This window comes from Colius striatus, chromosome 2 (genome assembly GCF_028858725.1).
Source record: "Colius striatus isolate bColStr4 chromosome 2, bColStr4.1.hap1, whole genome shotgun sequence".
Taxonomy (NCBI): domain Eukaryota; kingdom Metazoa; phylum Chordata; class Aves; order Coliiformes; family Coliidae; genus Colius; species Colius striatus.
The window spans coordinates 82,742,113-82,762,571 of record NC_084760.1 but is presented as its reverse complement, the minus strand read 5'-3'; the positions used below and the strand labels follow the sequence as shown (position 1 = coordinate 82,762,571).

Below are 20,459 nucleotides of genomic sequence, written 5' to 3'. Positions count from 1 at the left end.
ATATATGCCAACTTCCTTTATTGTATCAAATTTGATTCCTGCACTCTAATAGTTCTGTATGCTTTGATTTTTCTGAACTTTTTTTTTATGGTGATGAATCCAGATATGTACTCTGTCACAGGCATCCCTATTGTTTTCATGTTCATAGTCTGCTCTCTCTAAGATATCTTTCCCAGTGACCTGGTCCTATCAATGTTTACTGATAATTTTCTACACTTAGAAAAGGGTATACCTCTATGTTAACATTATGTTTGTGATGCATCAGCTGTTTTGTACCAGCTGTATAAATTTTGCAGTTGTTTGGATTTTATTGCATAGAAATCTCTGAGCAAGTTCATAGTGAAATCTTGACTTATCCTCTTAAAATTGAGTTATTTATTAGTCATAAAGTGTGATATTTATCTAGGCCAGAGAGAAAGATGACACAAATAAAATATTATTATTAATTATACAACTTCAGAGATGGTAAAATAAACTAGGGCAGTAAATTTCAAATGCTGAAAAGGTGATTTTGGATACTTGCCAAGCTAGAAAAGGCTGCACTTACTTTGAAGAATACAGGAAAGATCGAACAAGGGGTGGATATTAATGAAATAAAGCCTGCTTTAAAACTTATAGAGTTCCTCTCTAAATTCAGTTGTGGATATAGCATTGAAATTCATCGATTCCAACTAACAACTGTAACTGTTCCATAGCTATGGAACAACTATGGAAGAAGCATAACTAATGCCTATGTTTGGAATGTTTTGTGATTTTTAACATCTTTTAGTATTGATAAAGGACTGTTGATTATTTAAAATACTGTAATATTAAATTTAATATTGTAAAATGGGATTTAAAAAATATATTTATAATCTTATGTTCAGGAAAGCCTAGATTTGTGAAAATAGCTGTTAGAGGAGAGGCCAGATTTTTAGTCAGAAAATAGACATTCTTGCATGTGAGTGTACATATGTGTAGGGAAAGAAGCATACTATGCATATATAGTCATTTGTGCATTCAAATTGAGTTTTGCATGCACATAGAAAATTTAGCTCATGCAAGAATGCATATGTTTACTCAGGTATTCATCTATTTTCTGACCAACAGTTAAGATGACTAAGGGGGGAAATTTTGTAATTATGCTGTCATACACACTTTCAAAAAAAATCTGAAACATAGAGTCTATTCAAATGGGCCCTGGACAATATAAAGCACTGACAATAAACAAGCAAAGTCATTAGGGAAGATGGTCAAACACTGAGGTCCCATCAGACAATGGAATAATCTGCCAAGGGAGGTCATGGAGCTGCTAGCTTGGAAACAAACCTTGCTGCAGTTCTGCCTCAATGCTCCCCTGATCCCAAAAACATATGAGCTCCTTGATTAACACAGCCATCTTCCATTTCTGTTATCTTTTTATCCTTTCGCTGCCATAATAGATTTTTTTCTGAGGAGCTCTCTTACATGGTACTGTAAGGCCTGTGCTTCTCCATAGTTCAGGTATGTCTCTTCATCTCTGCCAGACTTGTCTAATTTCTCACCTGGACTTGGACAAAACACTGCATTAGCCAGACTTCTGAGTTGTGAGCCTCTTTTTTTATCTCATTCACACTGTGGATGGATGCAAATATGTTAATTTTTATGCCAGAAAATATGTCGTTATTATCCTTCCAGTTTCTCTGTGATCTGATTGTTCTGGTGATGGTTTGGAAGCTTAAATTTCTTTCCTGTTTTCAACCGTGGAATGAAAATTACTGAAGTCCAATAGGTCCTTGAAAAACTATGTTTTCTGAAGGCTTGCAAGACAGCCCCGGGCAGAGAATTCATACAAATGGCCAAGGTTTAGATTGCTAAGTGGTGACAGGAGCACCACACTAGATTGTGCTAAATAGAGACAATGGAAGCAGATTTGATGGCCCTGAAACCTTCTGTGAAGGGTCTTTGGCTGCTCCTCCAGCTTAATAGAGAATATGAAGGGGTGAAAATGCACTGGGGGGCAATCTTATGGTGCATATTATCTACCAGCCGTTCCTTTCTTAAATCCAGAATTATGAGGCTTTTCAGTGGCAAAATCAATCTATATTTATATACACACACTATGATTTATTGTACTGACGGTTTGTCCCAAGTAGAGCTACTATAGAAGAAGGAACAGCTCTGGGACTAAAATCAAGAAAACCTTTAGAAATCAAGCAAAGTCTTGAACAGTCACGAAGAAGACATTTGTTACATTTAAGCTCCTGTGACCTTGACAGTGTTTCTTGAAGATCATTTCTGCTGTTCTTAAAACCTAATTCTTGGAGTTTCACAGGCTGTCTTGAAATTTTCTGAATAATATTCTTCTTCCCTGCTGCTTTTAATGCAGACATGAGTATGTAATTGCATATGCAAGAAATAAGTACAGTTTTAGTGCAGACGTATATCTTTTCTCCAGAGCAACTGTTGTGAGACAGAAATCCCTTTGAGGCATTTTATTCCTATATTGAGAGTGAAATTTCCCTAATTAGTAGCCATAAGACCAGACTGTGGTTTGCAATGTGATTTATTGCACAAGAACCACAAAGCACTCGATAGTATTCAGTGGTTCTCTGCTCTCCATTTTTCATTGTTCCATGGTTATGCTCCTGGCTTGGTTGAATTGGTTATTTCTGCTTTGAAAATTACAAATGAAAACAATGTTGCAGCAAATTAATTTGGTGGTAAGTGTGGCAGATGCTGCGTAGTGACATAATAGGATGATTCTGTCTATCCCATACCAAATAATAAAATATTTCTTAAAAACAGTGATTGAGACAGATTGCTGCTTCACTTTTAGTGTATATCGATGAAATCAATACTGTGCTAAGTTGTTCTTTGCTGGTAAAATTTATATTTGAAACTGTGAAGCAAAGGTAAATTTTGTCATATTTTGCTTTTTCCTCAATCTTCTCCGTATCTTATTAGATTCCCTGCAAGAAATCCTTTGTGTCATTTTTGAGAGCACAACTGGCCAGCTGCAGGCTTTCCAGACTGAACTTGTGACCTGCTGACATGTCACTAACATCAGCCAGGGAAGCTAAGAGAGGTGTGCAGAAGTGGCATAATATCCCAATTCCAGTTGCCAGGGTGGAGGAACATCACTGCCCGAAGTTTGTTGCTCATTGGGGTGAAGTCAGTGGTAGCCTTATATGAACATCAATTTCATAAAATTGTAGAATCATGTAGTAATTTGGGTAGGAAGAGACCTTTAAAGGACATCTCGTTCACCCTCCATGCAGTAAGCAGGGTTAGATCAGGTTGCTCAGAGCCCTGTCCAACCTGAGCTTGAACGTTTCCAAGGATAGTCATCTACCACCTCTCTGGGCAATCTGTTCCAGTGTTTCAACACCCTCATCGTAAAAAAAATTCTTTCTTATATCTAGCCTGGATCTACCCTCTTTTAGTTTAAAATCATTGTCTTTTATCCTGTCACAACAAACCCTGCTAAAAAGTTTGTCCCTATCTTTCTGTAAACACTGAAAGGCTGCAAAAAGGTCTCCTCAGAGCCTTCTCTTCACACTGAACAGCCCCAACTCTCTCAGCCTTTCTTCATAGCAAAGGGATTCCATCCCTTTGAGGAATTCCTTCTTGTTTTTTGTGGAATTAGACCAGCACAATAAAATCACCCTCATATTTCTTAAGCTGTTGGTCACAGTGGCTCAGAGTTCTGCAAGGAGCTGTGTGTTAGTCACTGTGCAGCAAGATCAGCCTCACCACAGGCACTCTCCTGTCCTTTCAGGCTGAGTTTTCACTGTCAACCTTTGAAACATGTGCATGTAAACAGACAGACTTGTCATTTGCATCTGCCTTGTTGTAAATCTTAGGGTTAGGAAAATTTGAGACTTTGACTAAGACATCCTCAACATGAAAAAGATGAAGAACTCTGAGCCAGAGGGTAATACAAAGCCTGGTAGAACAGATGTTTGCCATATGTATTTCTTTTTAGCAATTAAGCCAAAGTTTCATTGCTAATGGCTTTATCAGTGCCTGTGGCAATCCATTCATAGTCATTTTATGGAGATGAAGTTAACAAAATAATTGCATTACAATGACTTATTGTGAACATGTAGCTTTCACAGAACAATACATTATTTTCATTTTCTCCATGCATTCATAATTTCTTGGTTTTCCATTTCAAAAACTCACTTTCCCCAAGAGCATTAGAAGCAAAATGAACAAGATAGTCTACTGCAGAGTTGTATCTTGCAGTGTGGAGCAACAGCAGCTGGCACCAGCCCATTTAGTTCATCTAATGTGACTCCCTTTGTTTTGCAGCCTCTTCCATTCCTACTGTTGCATCACTAAGAATGTTTTCTGAATATTTGTATGTTCCTTCTCAGTTCTGACTTCTCAGATGTGGTGGTGGTTTGCCTAACAGATTTTCTAGAAACTCACAGTGTGGTCCAGGGTTCATCACCTAACCTTTTCATGCCTTATTTTGCACTCTGTGGTAATTTGAGGATGCTTAACGCCAGGTTCTGTGACAATGAAGAAATCCTGAGAAGTGTTAAATACCAAATGCTGGAGATCAGCCCAACTTTTAAATTGACTGAACACATAGCACTTCCCTTGGAAGAGTGTTCTATGCCATACCAGACCTCAGTGTTAGCAGATTTCATCTTGACCCTCACTCCCAAATTGCCTACAGTAATTTGCACCTCTCTCAGCTCCTGTAACTCTTAAGATAATCATAAACCGTTATCAAAGCCCCTCCCCCCTTAGTTATCGCTATTTGAGCCACATTGTCTGTATGCAGTTTCCTTGTGAACCTAAACTCCTTTGTTAAGTCTTGACTTAAGGATGCCAGCAATGTGTCCTCTTCCAGTTTTGCGCTGCAGCAAAGGTTCCAAATAAAACCATTCCCAAACACAAAATTGTAGTCCTAGCCAATGATGGATTACAACTGGAGTCAGTGCACACCAGGAATTTTCTTTTCTTCCTCCCCTAAATCAGTGAAAAACCTGAATAAATTTGGCTACCCTGCGTAGATGACTTATGACAAGCCGAATGCCTGCAGTGTTTGGAAACTGGGTAATAAATACAGCACATACAAAGCGTGCAGGTCGCCTGTTTACAGAGGCAAATGGGCAGAGGCCACACCTGCCTCCTGAGTAGAGGCCTCACTGAACAGATCCAGAAAATGTGTTCAATGAGAGAGGTGTGTGTTTAAATTGCTGCAGCCATTGTCTGCTTACTGTGAAATATGGCTGGAATCCTTAAAGAGGGACCGAGTTTCTGGAGAAGACGTTCAAATATCTTAGCCTGAAACGTAAGTTCTGTGATCTCAGATTTGTTTTCTTACATGACTGCTAACAGGCAAAGATTTTTTTACTCTTTAATGAGGGATTTTTAACCTGGTGTTGGGAAGTCATGATACTGTTTCGGTGGGGTTTTTTGGCACGCCTCTATTTTTTTGTGACAGTGGATGGTATGTATCATCATACATGCAGAATTATGACTTTGCCTTTACGCTGTGGGGAAGGAGCCCTGTAAAATGCAGTATCATTCAGTAACACCAAAAGGAACATAGGAAATTACAGGCCAAGTAAATTTCTTTTTGTATGAATGTTCTCTCTTTTCAAGTTTGCTTCAGTGTGAATGTCCCTCTTTAAGGTAAGGCCTTCAATATGGGGAAAATGTCAAGGTAGGTCCATTTTTAGGCCTAATAACCTTGAGGTGTCCCTTCAGTTTCATAATATATTTCCATTCAGTCATCAGTGCATGGCAATGAGCATTTAGCAGATGGGCACGCAAGGGGCTATATACTGCATGCTTTTGCATGAAGTGTTACCTGCTTAGACAAAACACTGGGGAGTGATCTTGAGACTTCAGACCCTCATATACCATTGTTAAACATTGCACATTTTGTATTCCCCACTTGCTGCAGGCATTTCAGGCATAGGAAAACAGTAGGCTTTCTTCTGAGAGTGACACCATGGTGATTCATACCGGTGTCCAAGGAAAGGGTTTGTAAAGAGGGAAGAATCTGTATTTGTCAAAACAGTTAACATATATCCTTTAGAAAAACTAAAGAAAAAGGGATTTGGACTTTCCGGACAGTCTTGGTTTTTCTACAAACAGCCATTAACGGTTGAAGTCCAACACACTTCTTCTTGCACACTGCTGCTGCCATGGGGTATCATGAATTAGGATATTTAATGTTAGCAGGTTCCTAAAAGTTACACTTTTTCTCTATTTGTTCAAATGTTATCCAGGTCACTGCTGATCGAGAAGCGTTGGCTTTTGGCCAGTGATGAAGTGTGAGATCTCAGCTGAGTTTGCAGTAGACAGTTGAGAACAGCAGCACCAAAACTGCCGACAGTATAGCTTATTCCAGTCAATCTAGCATGTAGCTGTGCAGGGCAGAGAAGTCAGTAACACTTCTACCTCTTCCCTCAACAAAGGGCCAGGGTTTCATAGAATCATAGAATAGTAGGGTTGGAAGGGACCTTTAGAGATCATCAAGTCCAACCCCCCTGCAGAAGCAGGTTCACCTAGGTCAGGTTGCATTTTCACTTTCTACAACCACTAAGTTGGCTCAGAGTGTAAGTATATGACTTTCAAGGAGCTTATGTGCAGCTGTGTCACAACTTAGAGAAATCAATAGTGAGTGAGATGGTATGTTTAAGGAATGTACGTATTGTTTGTTTACATGCACAAGGCTCTGTTATTCCAAATTTTGCTCATTTGGGTAGTCTTGTTTTTTGGGTTTTTTGTTCTCTTCAGTGTCAATGCCTGCAGCAGCTGTTTTTAGCTGTGATTACCACAACACTAGTATTACTGAAGTTTGAAAGCTACTTCCCAGGACTGCAGGTTCCCAAATATTTATAAGTTAAACAACTTTTATTATGCTTCTTTTGATTCTATGCTGGAGATCTAGCACTGTTTGTTTGATTTTGTTGAGTCCTGGACTTACAGCATTAAAATCTTTTCATACTGAATAATAAGGTTCATCTTAACCATCTGTTAAACACACATTTTTAAGTGGTGCCCATTGGGATGGAGCGATAAGCAGCCAGAGTGTTCCTGCTTTCCTTTTGGGCTTCCTCAGAACAAGACAAATTCTGTTTCACTTCTTGGCTGCTTTAATCTCCAGAGTTATTTTCAGAAAGGAATGTAAACCATTAAGTGGAATTATCTTCTCATGGTTACTTACAGTATATTCTTAAGCCAAACAGAAATAATTTATTTTTATATTAATGTAGCTGATAAATAATATTCCTGGGATGGGCCTATTTCTGATGTCGTTAAAAGCCAGTGGCAAAACACCAGGTGATTTAAGGAGCAGTAGCATCTGGCTCTTTATGAGACAGAGGAATTTATCAAAAAAACCCAGAGACTCGTTGATGTCTGGCGATCCATGACTAGTCCCATTCCCACCTTGAGTCCAGTGGACGTAAAATATAAGAGCTTTGGCTCTTGTTTTTTTCTTATATTTAAATGAGACTTTCTGTGTTCCAGCTTCATCCCATTACCCCTTGTCCTGTTGCTAGCTACTATAGAAAAAAGGGATGTCCCAACCTCCTGACACCCACCCTTTAGATATTTGTAAATATTAATTAGATCCCTCCACAGTCTCCTCTTCTCCAGACTAAACAGCCCCAGTTCCCACAGCCTTTCCTCGTATGAAACATGTTCCAGTCTCCTGGTCATCTTGGTGGCCCTGCACTGGACTCTATCCAGAAGTTCTCTGTCCCTTTTGAGCTGGGGAGCCCAGAACTGGACACAGGACTCCAGATGAGGCCTCACCAGGGCAGAGTAGAGGGGGAGAAGAACCTCCCTCGACCTGCTGGCCACACTCTTCTTGATGCATCCCAGGATGCCATTGGCCTTCTTGGCCATGAGGGCACATTGCTGGGTCATGGTTAGTTTATTATCAACCAGGTGTCTCTCTGCAGAGCTGCTCTTCAGCAGTTCGACCCCCAGCCTGTACTGGTGTATGGGGTTGTTCCTTCTCAGGTGCAGGACTCTGCACTTGTCCTTGCTGAGCCTCATGAGGTACCTCTCTGCCCAACTCTCAAGCCAGTTGAGATCCCGCTGAATGGCAGCACAGCCTTCTGGGGAATCAGCCAGTCCTCCCACTTTGGTGTCATCAGCGAATTTGCTGAGGGTACACTCTGTCCCCTCATCCAGATCATTGATGAAGATGTTGAAAAACATAATCATGCAATTGACTTTCAAAATATGATCTCTAACAATTGGTTAGTTTTATAATTAAACCATCACTGTGTAGCCCTCTCCATTTGTATATGGTAAGACCTGCTACACCATTTCTGTGTATGAAAGCCTGTCATATGCATTGTCCATGTCAAATCAAAAGCTTGATCATCAAAGAACATGAGTTTCCCAAAATGTTTTGAAGGAGGCAGTCTTGCCAAAAACATTCCAGCTCTACAGCCTGTAGTGCAAACCATTCTACTGTACAACTGAGTGTTGGAGTGACGCTGCCACTCTATTACCTTTCATGCTGTGATGTTTCTTTGTGTCCAGTGCCACAATGCACATGTCCATGCCTCCTTGATAGATGAGGGGACTCAGATCATAAGATATTGCAGGATAATTTTGTAACACATTCAGGAAGGTTTCCATAATATGTTACTTTTGTGTAATTAAGTGGGATAGGTGACTGTAGGCAGAATAAAACTTTGGAAAGTCGGTCGGTCGGTATTTTTTTAGGATACATGGCAGAGATACAAGTCTTCAAATATTTCACTACGTCATTCACCTATTCACTGGCATTATAGTCTCCTTAATTATTCCTTTGTGATTGCTTAGAGAATGGAGAACAAAGTAAATCCATTAATATTTTACAGAATAAAACTGATCAAATATCTCAGTGTACTGCTAGACTGTATTTGGGTAATTTTGCAATAATTTATGAGATGTCTCCTGGAAGTCACTGGAATTCTAAGGACATGTTCCCTAGACTGACCAAATCTCCCTCATCCCTTTTTTCTCTTCCTTGCAAGTCAGATTGTTTTCTAGATATAGCCAGTCTTTTGTACTAAAGTGCTGGTGATCAGGAAGACAAAAAGACTTCTGCGCATGTATGTGAGGAATCAGCAGCAGATGGTTTTAGTGTGTTGCAGGTGCACCAGTCCTGACTACTGTACCTCCTGTAACAACAGTAGTTAAAATTCAGTTTCAAGAGAATACAACCAAGAAGGGACTTATCTTGGATGTGTGTCAGGATGTAAGAGAGGAGGTGACATTGGTGATGATGATCTTAGAGCAGTTCAGAATATCAGCGGTGACTTGCCAATATAACGTGAATTAGAGAAGCACACGTAAAATCTGTGCTGCACAGTGGATCATAAAATCTGCAATAGGAATTGCACTATACAGATGAAGGGGGTTTTCATATGATTGTTCCATTACTTTCTCTTCTCATATTTCCTCCCCACCCCAAGAAGAAATATAAAATTTTTTCACATGTAGTTAAACCCTCAAAGAAATGTACTATAAGGGAAAAAAATACAGAGTAGAAATCCAGAAATTGGCACCCTTCCTCTGCAATATTTTTCACTCCAAAAAAAATATTCTGCCATGGCATAGCTTATGTGCAGGGGTTATGTCACAACAAATCCTAATGGGAGCAAGCCCTTATAGGGTGGACAAAGGTGTATCTTGAGAGTAAAAGACTAACCACAGGTGGGAACCTGTAGTGCTGACCTCCCCTGCAGCTTCTTCATCAATGTTTTACTAGAGATACTGTTAGACTTTAGCAATCAGGCTATGAACAAATCAGGTTTGCTATATCTAGCTTTAGTGCTCTGTAATCATTCATGCTAAAACCGTACCCAACTATGGCTATAGGGACTTCTGAGTGAGGTTCATTGCCCAGACTGCAACACAGGGTTGTCATCAATGAATCTGTAGGACTTTGATTTATTTTTTTTGCCTTGCTGTTTGTTTTGTTGTAGTGGGTTTGGGCTGTAGGATACAAGAAAGGCTGTGCAAAAGTGAAATATTAGGGCTGGCATCCTGGCCATGTAGTCATTAAATGTTTGTACTTTTTATTTTTTTAGGTTATTCCTCCTTGCTATTTGATGTATTTCACATTCCTAGGAAAGATACATACTGTTTCGGTATAAATATGATTTCAGTTTACTGGATCATAAACAACCCCTTTCAAAACTGATAGTTCTGTGAATTAGCCTGGTGATTATTAAATATCTGTGTGCTTCCATAACAGGTTAAGTTGTAGACTGCATAGACTGGCATGCTTTTCAAACGCTATTTCACTATCTATTAACATCCTTATTCAGTGGGGCTTTTTTCCACTTCTTTCTCTTAATTTGATGTCCTTTACATCTAATCAAAGCATAATCTAGGTGCACAATATCTCCCCCTCTGCTTGGAATAATAAATGTTGATATGTTTGTAAAAACTACTTGGATTCAAAATCCTTTTTATCATCATAGCCTTCATGTGAATATACTACAGCTCATGGTTGATCTGTTTCAGCTCTTCCATGTGTGAGTAGAGCAACTGACATGCTGAAAAATAATTGGGAATGAGTAAAGTTATTCTGTTAACATATATTTCCTATCTTCTGAAAAAAAGACATTGTAGGAAATACTCCTAATACTGACACAGATTCTCAGGGCAAGCAAATACTGCGAAAAGGTATCAATAGGATAAATAGAAAGAAGCCTGAAGTGCATGCTTCTCAGCCTGATTCTCTCATAGTATTCATATTGAATTTCTGTATATATGGAATGAGATATGTGTGAAAGTGAGCGCTCATTACAGCTGGTCTCAACTTTTTAGAAACTACTACACCTTTATGAAAAGAGATCAAATCACTGGTGCAAAGTGATCTCTGCCGGTGCTGTGGTTTTTGTTATCATAATGAAGAGAGGTGAAGAGAGGACAGTGACACATGAGGTTAGCCACATAACCTTGTGTTTCAAACGGGTGTGTTTGGTGTCTCCAGTTTCCGTTTGTCTTGAACAAAACAATCTGGAAATCTTACCAATGACAAAGCAAATACAAAATATTTAAACTTTGATCATCCTAATCTAAGAATTTCTTCTTGATGATACTGTGGCAAATGTGGGAACTATTTCTTACTGAAACAAAGTTCTGGATAAAATTAAATGATACCATGTAGTACATACGAGAAGATGTGCCTCTTGGTGTCTATCCCATTCCTGCTGCTCTGCTGTTCTGTGCCCCTATTGCTGCACAGTGAAAGCTGCGGCAGCTTCCTGAGCAGATTTAATCTGCCTGTCACATTTGATGTGCTGCTGGTACTGCTGCGTTGGAAGGGTTCTCTGGTGAATCTCCTCAAATGAATGACAAACTCCAGGATTTCAGTGTGAGCTTGAAAATATATGAAGAGGCATCAAGCACTGCTATTGACAGAAAAATGCAGTGGAGTAAAGTTTAAAATGTTTCAGTGATCCAGAAAGGCCAATCTGCATCTACATTTCTGTGCTGAGAGTATCTCAGACTGTGAAAATGAACGAGTTTTTTGTCAGTTCACTTACTGAAAAATATCACAGCATGATATTTTTTTTCTTCCAATATATTGGTTCATTGTTAGAATGATCATTTTTGGCCCCACTTACTTGTACTGGCTATCTGTTCTGGATTGGCTCTTCATTCTACTAAACTAAACAGAAACCTATTAGTTGTTTTAAAGAGGATTCCTATAGTTAAATTTAAACACCATATTGTGAATTTGTAGGAAAATCAGACTAAAATACAAAACCTAGGCTTTTGTGACAGTGGTGTTTTCTAGCCACCACCTCTATCCCTCTTTCACCTTCTCTGAGCAGCCTTTGAACCTGCTGGACAATTCCATCCCAATTTAGTGGAGACATTTATCTTGCAAATGAGAGTTTCTGTGATTTTCTGCAAATAAAATGAAAGTAAATAATGGAGTAGAAAAAGCATCTTTAATGGCTCCAAACTGGAGAATTAATTCAATCCTTATTGGGCAGAAGAGAAATCTACCGAGCCTCTTGGCCTCGTGACACAGCTGATGAGGTGCCCAAGTTTTGTTGAGTTACCTGGTTGGAACACCCTCTGACATGTGCCTTTTTGCAGGAATTTCTGTGGCTTTTCAATAACGAAGGCTTCCGTCATTCACATTTGGTTCATGTGATTAATGCAAGGAATGACAAGTTCTAACTTTCTTACTGTATTTTCAGTGATAAGAACATCAACTTAGATTTTTTTTTCACTGTGGCAATTACTATAGTGTCACTTAGTAATCATTAACAGTCGTGGTTGGTAATCCTTGACACTGGAAGGCTTATTAAGCATGTTGTGGATCTTTTTTTGGACTTGAGTCTGCAACTACAGGTAGAAAAGGAATTTTTTATTTAAATGGTAGTGAAAATAAAACCAGTTCAGAAAGCTACCATTTAATGTGTGATTATTAATAGCATATGAGTTCCTTTTAATCTTTTAGTTACTATGTGAAGAGATTTAAGAAAAAAGACCCTTTTTTTACTCATTAAACAGTATTCCTTTGTCCAAAGTTGTATAGGCCAACTAGGACAACTGATTAAGTAGTGTTTTACGAAGAGATAGTCTTTTAAAATTTCCAGTATCTTTAGCTCTTCAAGCAGAAGCAGTAGTCTTTAAATAGAGTAAATATGACTTTGACTTTAAAATTGTCATTCTTTATGAGCAGTAGGTCATGTCAAAATTTATTAGTTCAAAGAGGTTTATTTCTGTAGCATAAGTGTTACTTCTAATCAGATCATACCAGCCACAGGAAGCAAGTCCACCATGTCTCCCAGAATGAGCAGGTCACACTAGGTCAATGCTCAGACAGACCTTTGAAGCATTCACACTGCTGGAAAAGAAAAAAAAAAAAAAAAAGAGCAACTAGCCAGCCCATTTCCATCACAAGAGGTAGTGAGTGATTCATTCTCACTCTCAGAGATACCATGCTGGTGGAGAAGCCATCTTTTACATGTGATTTAGGTTTGGAGTCATGTTATTTTCTGTTATTACAAGTGCTGTGGCACCGCTGCAGCTTCTCTTTGACAGATGGAAATGGACTGTCCAAATGCTGCCTTGCAGTAGAGCAGTTTCAGTGCAGTGGGGAATTTGGCACCTATTGTTGGAAACTCTTGGGTAGCTGCCTTGCCCCTGCTCTCGTGTATCATTGACACATGCTGAGCACAAGCTGTTTGGATAGTCTAGAGAGAAAAAAAGTATCATCTGAAATCCAGTCAAATTTCTTTGTGTTTGGGTGAGGTTTTTTCTTAATGACTCTAGTTTCTTCACTCCTCTGAAACTGAAAAGTCTTACCTGGAAAAAAAGTTTTAGAGGCTAAAAATATCGTGTCCCAAAGTCTCAGAAGCTGCAGACTAAATAATCAGAATCCACCTACTGCATTTTTAATGATGTATTTGCCAGCCAATCTAAGTGCTTTTCCTTTTTAATTCATGATTTTTAAAATATTCAAAGTTGGATAATAACTGCACTCTGTTTTCTTCATATACTCCCTTTATCTTGAAGATCTTCATTCTTTTCTCAGCTTTGCTGCTAGGAGGCAACCACAGCCCTTCATACCTTCATCCTGACCTCTTGTGCTGGAGCTATATATTGGTTCATGCTGTTGGCCTATACAGTATTCACAGTGCAAGCACATTGAAATAGCAATAGTAGCAGAAATGTGGCCAGACCTGTTTTGTCTTAGCAGATGGAGCCTTGCAAAATAGTCATAACTTCAGGAAGAAAGTGCCTAAGAAGGATTTCTGAAATAAATGTTTTTCTTGAAAAGAAGCACTTGTTATGAGCTCTACCTTTTGTCTTGTATGGCTTGATCCACACACTTTTGTTCCCTGTGATGTATTTAATCTCACTTCATCAATTGATTAGTTAGAGGCTTGCTGGCGTATCCTTGCAGTCTTAGATTGCTCCATACTTGTCTGTTAATAAATTGTGTGATGTACATCTGTGCAGCCAAAGAAAATGTGGAATTGTTTATAAATCTGAGAAAGTAAAAACTTCTCTTTCTTTCTTTGATCTTGAAGGCATATTTTAAGACAAGATAGACTTCGAAATCTAAGCAAATACTTTTGGTTGTTGTTTCAGAAGTGGGATTCAAAGTTCTACTGGAAGTACAATTATTTTTAATAAATAGGACTTAATTACACTGGAGTTGGGACAGTTTATTGGATGCAGTGGTCTGCACTTTTTCCCCTAACACCTTCACAAATCTTAGTGATGGTTTTCTTGGAAAGGTAGTTATTGGTAATTAATTAGTCCTGTTAGACTTTGAGAAATTTGCCATCTTATTCTGTCATCTTTCAGCAAGGAAAGAAGACCTTTCACAAATACATTCAGTATGAAAATCTGAAAACAGTAGATACTGTCTTTATTCTCAACTAGTCCAGAGCTTATTTGCCCTGGATAGCTAGTGGTTAAATCATGAGTGTAGAACATTTCTCTTGGACATAACTACAATTCTGACTTTGAATTCTGCTTTCTACAAATATTTACCTAAATTCTTCTGCTTTAGTGACTACTCCTGTAACAAATTCATTGTATGAGTGTGTGAACATACTGCTCAAAGCCATGTTCCTCATGCTTTGTGCAGTTCAGAGTTTGTGGGTCACATACACTTTATGTCCAATCTCTATGCATGAAGTAAATGTTACACATATAACCAATATAAACGTATTATAAATATATGCTGGATGTGTTTTTTAAGTCCATATTATTTTCCCTTTAATGGAATTTTGTAGATAGAGGATGTGGATTTTTTCTGCACTTAGTACTTGATTTACAAGTGACAGTCTTTTGCATTTGTAAAGACTTTTTTGTTTCCTTTAAATCTGTAAAATTCTTACAAACAATGTAGGTGAAGGTTACTAAGACAATTTTACAATTCTGAGAAAGAAAACTATTTGCTTTAGTGTCTTAGTAGAGCCGATGAAGAAAATAGATTATATCTATATACCTACATTTTTTTAATCTACGTTGAAAGAAGACATATATCCCATTTGGAATACATTAATATACTTTATGATGCATCACTTCATGATTTTATCATTTTACTTTGCAAGTCAAATACCTATTCTATTTCTCAGATCATCTTCATCTCAAAACATGTGCAGGATGGACACAAAGCTAGTTTTTGGTGTGTCAGTGTGCGTCCATTAGGTATCGCTCAGGTAACTGTTAGGTTTTATGATGCAGAGATAAAGAATGTAAAGGAAAACGGTTGTTCCAATTCCCTGGACATGTCCAGGCCGGAAATGCGCTGCTAACATGGACAATGTGAACAGTGCAGGTCTGAAGGGAATTCCCTGCAGCCTTCAGGCTTTTTACATCTCAGTGGTCACAAGTAGTCACTGTCACGAGTCCCCTGAGGTCAATGAGTCGACTTCCCCAAGGCTATCTCTAGTTAATATGTCTTTTCCCAACCAGAACATGTACAGTTGCACTTTGTTGGCTCAGTTTCACTGAAAGAACAAGGTGCTTTAGACTTCAGCAGGGACATCGTGATGCCACTGAAATAAAGAAGAGTTCTGAGGTGGATTTCTCTGCAGTCAGAATTTCACACTTTGCTGTGGTGCTCTGATGACATTTGGTTGCCAATGTGGAACTCAAGAGTCTAAATTTTATTTTAAAGCTAAGTGTAGCCAGATATGACGAAACGCTGAACTTAGAGTGGAAACAGTAGTGGAGAAATCAATTATATCAGTTCATTCTGTGCCTCTGAAGTGAGATATCACTATGTTCAAATCTAAGAGGAAATAGCCATGCCACCTACTATGCCAAAGCCTTTTTTAAACTAGTCCTAATCTCAGCTTCCTGCTTTATCATCATACTGCTATTCCTTCGCCTGTCAGAGACCCGTAAGTCTCTGGGAACTCATTTTTAGTACTGCTTCTGTGGCCTCTCCTGAACTCATTTATAGTACTTGCTCCTGTAGCTTCTCTCATATGTCTGTTATTCTTTGTGTTAAGTAGCTCCCTTTTATTTCAATCATTCCAGAAAATTCAGCCTTTTAAGGGGGGTGGGGTGGAGGGGGAGCACATTTTATTTTACTGTGCTGTTTTACCATTCACTTTATTTGTATTTTTCTTCTCAGAAAACCAAAAGGGATGTAAATAACTTTGATCAAGACTTTACACGAGAAGAACCTGTATTAACGCTAGTGGATGAGACAATTATAAAACAAATCAATCAAGAAGAATTTAAAGGGTTCTCTTATTTTGGAGAAGAGCTACTGCCATAAACAACATTAGGCTGACGAATGAATGATGCTGCAAGAAGTGATTCTGAAGAGATCGTCAAATAACTGAGACTCAGTAGATCAAGAACTACTTCCCTTACCCTGAGCCCATATCCCCAGTTAATGTATATATTTATTGGGTTTTTTCCCCTTAATCTTCTGGCCTGAAAGCACTCTTGTGTCTCACAAAGCGATGCAAAATAATTTTGTATCAGAAATTGTAGATGTAACACACTGCCATATATTTGCAACTTTTCTTTTATTCCTAAGATCTCACCAGAGAGCAAAATTGCAACTTTGCCATGGAAAAGGAAGCCATGCTATTAAGAGTGATTTAGCAGATGATGTTCTGTACTCATCATATGTAAGCTACGAAGGTGAGAACTATTTCTTCCACACTGCTGCTTACGGTGAGATCTAAACTCAGATGTGGAACAAATAAGTGATATGCTGCCGTTTGGTAAGCAAAGAAGTCTGCCTTCATGGAGATATAGTTCTCAGTTATGAGTTCATTGTGGTGATGTACAAACTCAAAATAAAGCTGTCCAGAAAAATCAGCACATCAATTAAGGCTTAAAGGAAGTTCCTCGTACAATTTACAGAGAACTCTAGGTATAAGAAGAGCCAGAAAGACAACTGAACTTTTATTTAAAGCAAGAAATAGATACTATATGGATAGTTATTAAAGGGCTAAAGAATAAAGAGCCTATAGTACTTTAAAACAGCTATATGTAGGCATTTTACAGTTTTTCAGGCAATTGGGTGTAATATCCATGTTACCAAATTTAATATCCATTTAAATGAACCATTAATGTGATGGCAAGCTTGCAAATCTTTACAGTTAATTTCACATTTAAAAAAATGATTATAAACATTGTAAGTTGGCCTTTTCCATTGTAGCTAAGTTGATCATTTCTTATTTATATTTATTTTCTCAGCAGTGTGTTACTTTTGCACACTTTTACAAAACCATAATACTACTGTGTTTATTGTTTTTTAAGTTCAAAATCTAAAGAGAGATCTGCTTATAGGAGACACAAAATAAGGCTACACATGCATTATGTGGAAGTGTGTTTAAAAATGAAGATCAAACATTCACAAACTGACATTATTGAAAGTTGTAAATTGCAATTTTTTGTGTATGAATTGAAATGGTAACTCATGTGGACAATATTACTAATGTGAAGTTACCTCCTGTAGATACTCTAACAGTGTTATGTACTTATATTTCCAGGAGTACCCTGTGGTTTGTTTTTTTGTTTGGGGTTTTGGGGTTTTTTTTGTGTACATGTATCGCTGAGGTCATTTTATTATATATTTTACTGGACTGAGTGAGCGGTCATTGGAATCCATTTTAATTGTTGCACATGGAGTTCCAGCTGCACAAAAATATATATACTTGTGATTGGCAAAGTGGCACTAAAGAAGCTTTTTGCCTTTTGTACAGGTGAGATTTTGTATATAGTGTTTGCTGCAAGGCCTGTGGAATTCATTGAATATAGAGGTATCAACTGCTGCATGTTCAGGCATACTATTAAAATGTTAGTCTATGAAAGAATAATTATAATAATGTCCATGTGCAATACTCTTGTATGTGTATTGGTTCAAGTTACTGTCAGAGAGATGAGGTTTTTGTTATAAAAGATGTAGACATATATTAAGCTATACTAAATCTCTTGTATAGTTCTCTTCAACTCTATTATGACATGATAGAGCTCAGAAAGAGAAAGGAATGTTACAAATCGTGGTGGACAAAGTGTGAATCGTTGGCTTTAAGAGATAATCTTGGTCTCAAGCAGATGAGTTGGTTTGTGTCAGTTTTGCATCTGGCTGCTCATAGCCTGTTACTGACGACAACATTCAGTTCCATTTTGTTTTGTTTTTAAAACTCAGGTGTAATTATTATATATATTCTTATTATTTCAAAATATTAAATATTATGATATATCAATTAATGTGTTGTCTGGCCTACAGGTGTAATAATGGATCAAGCCTTTAGTTTAATTTAATTTATCTACAGTAATCTTTTGTACTGGGAAAAGACTAACTTCTGGAGCTGAGTACCAGCACAGAAACATCTTAATGATTGCATCATCTCAGTGTTTAAATTTCTTTCTCTCTTAGAAATATATTGTAGAACTGCCCATCAATTTGTGTCTCGCCACTGACTCTGTTTATTCCTCATCAGAGTTAGCTTTTGACATCCAGGCAAGAACTGATCACAATGCTAAGGCTTTCTTTTCTGTAGGTGAGTAGACTGTCTAGGAAGACAAGTTATCTGATAGTGCACTACTGTTTGTACAACAAGAGGCCTTTACACAAAACTCTGAGCATTTATGTTGAAGGAATAGAAGCGTCCCATAAAGCTTTTGTAAGCAAGCTATGTAGTCTGTGTTCCCGTTGCTAAGATAAAGATAATTAGCAAACGTTCGTAATTCAAGAGGCCTCAGCACTTGCCATGTTTGGTAGGATGCTAAGAGACGAGTGAAGGAAATAAAAACCTTTGCATGGGCAGATATTTCTTCAATATAAATAGTTAGATCCTCTGCATTGGGTTTACATCAGAAGGTTTGTCTGTTACCTTGAACATTTCTAAAGATAATTCTTTAAAATGGACATTCTGTTACATTTCTGCCTGTTCTCTAAAATCTTTCCTGCTCCTTCTTTGTAAAATGAGTGCAAAATGCCAAAAAGATTAATAATAATTATTATTATTATAAAGAATCCATTGTTTCTTGGTTTTCCTCCCAAATAGGCTTTATTAAAAGACAGAAACACATTTTTCTCCATAGGGTGAAAAATAATTCTCTCCCAGAAAGGCTTACAAGTTACCTCTTTTTAAATTATGTGCAGAATAGTTCTGGCTAAATATAAATTGTATTCAGTTGGGGGGTGGGGGGGTAGTTTTATTTTATTGTGAGGATTTATTTGTACAGAATTTTTTTCTTATGGATGTAATTTGAATCTCTTGCCATTCATTAGTGTTATTTCATCGTAAACATTATTACTGTGCCAAATGTACTGTATTCAAAAAGGATGTGAATGTGTATTGTTTCGGAACCTAATAAATACAATGATGTTAAATCTTATTATTTTCCCCAAAGTTTTCCTGAGTATTTCATAGTGAGGAAGAGAGAAAAATGAAGGATTAATATTTCTCCTGTTATATGTTGTACAAAACACCGTGAGCTTTTCTTTTAGGAGTGGACATTTTGCAAAGGAAGGATTTGCTAACTAGAGCCTCATCTGTGAAACATGAAATACTCCACGAAAATTGAGTACATGAGTAAATCAATACGATAAGCACCCAAACAAACTGATCAAAATCAGAGTAATTATCCAACAGTGAACTGAAGTGTTGAACAGGTTGATATATCCTAACTGAAATGAGCTACAGAAGTTCAGTTTGGGTCATCTTTGAGCCAACCAGATTTTTTTAATTAAACATGTGTGGGGTAAACATGCCTCATACCAGGCATGAGGAAAAAATGAGAATGAGTCAGGTCATGGTGAACCTCTGTGAAGAACAATGAACTTTTCATCTGTAACAAAAAAAAAGATATTCATATAATCAAAAGGTGTGAGCGGCCGTACCGCATCAAACGAAATGTCATTCAGGTCAGATATCCTGTGCTTGGCAATGGTCAGCAGTAATGTGCATTGATTAGAAATCAAGAGGTCAGCTTTGATTGTAGCCATAGCAGTATAAAAGTGTAACAAACAAAATATCTATGAAAAAATATGAGAACAAGAAAGCGTGAGATAGCGTTCTGCCTACAGCTGTTTGATTCTATGATGTCATGGAGTAATGGTGGTGTCTTTGTTATATTTCATACCTCTGAAATAACTTTCTTTTAATAAATCCAATTTTGAACAACATCAACTTCCAACATGCAGAACATTCTGTGGGAAGAAGCTACACAGCTCTACTAAAAAATACCTCTGATTTTTTCCGACTCGGTCGTAATTCCATCTTGTGCTACCTAGAACTTTTCTGTGAAAGTGAATAAATTCTATTGCTATCCATTGTTTTTCATGCCACTCAGAATTTTATAGAATTGTATAGGTTTTTCACTGATACTGCCTCCCTCATCTAGTTCTTTTTCAAACTGGAAAGTCTTCCATTGTCTGTAAAAAGGCTTCATGAAGTCACATCCCACATGTTTTGTCATCTATGTCAATTTTCTCTGAATCTTTTCTAGTTCTGCTGTATCCTTTTTGAAGCTAGGCAGTAGAATCACATGTA

The 20,459-nt window shown here is 37.7% G+C and overlaps 1 protein-coding gene across 1 annotated transcript in view; it reads left to right on the top strand.

The window, feature by feature from the left end:
* The window catches only part of PRKCE (protein kinase C epsilon), a 289,536-nt gene extending 270,239 nt beyond the window's left edge, over window positions 1-19,297 (top strand). Inside the window, exon 15 of the mRNA XM_061991311.1 lies at window positions 16,070-19,297. Within this exon, the coding sequence (XP_061847295.1) occupies window positions 16,070-16,216 (147 nt within the window). The 3' untranslated portion in view covers window positions 16,217-19,297. The remainder of the gene's footprint in view (window positions 1-16,069) is intronic.
* The last annotated feature ends 1,162 nt before the right edge of the window (window positions 19,298-20,459 follow it).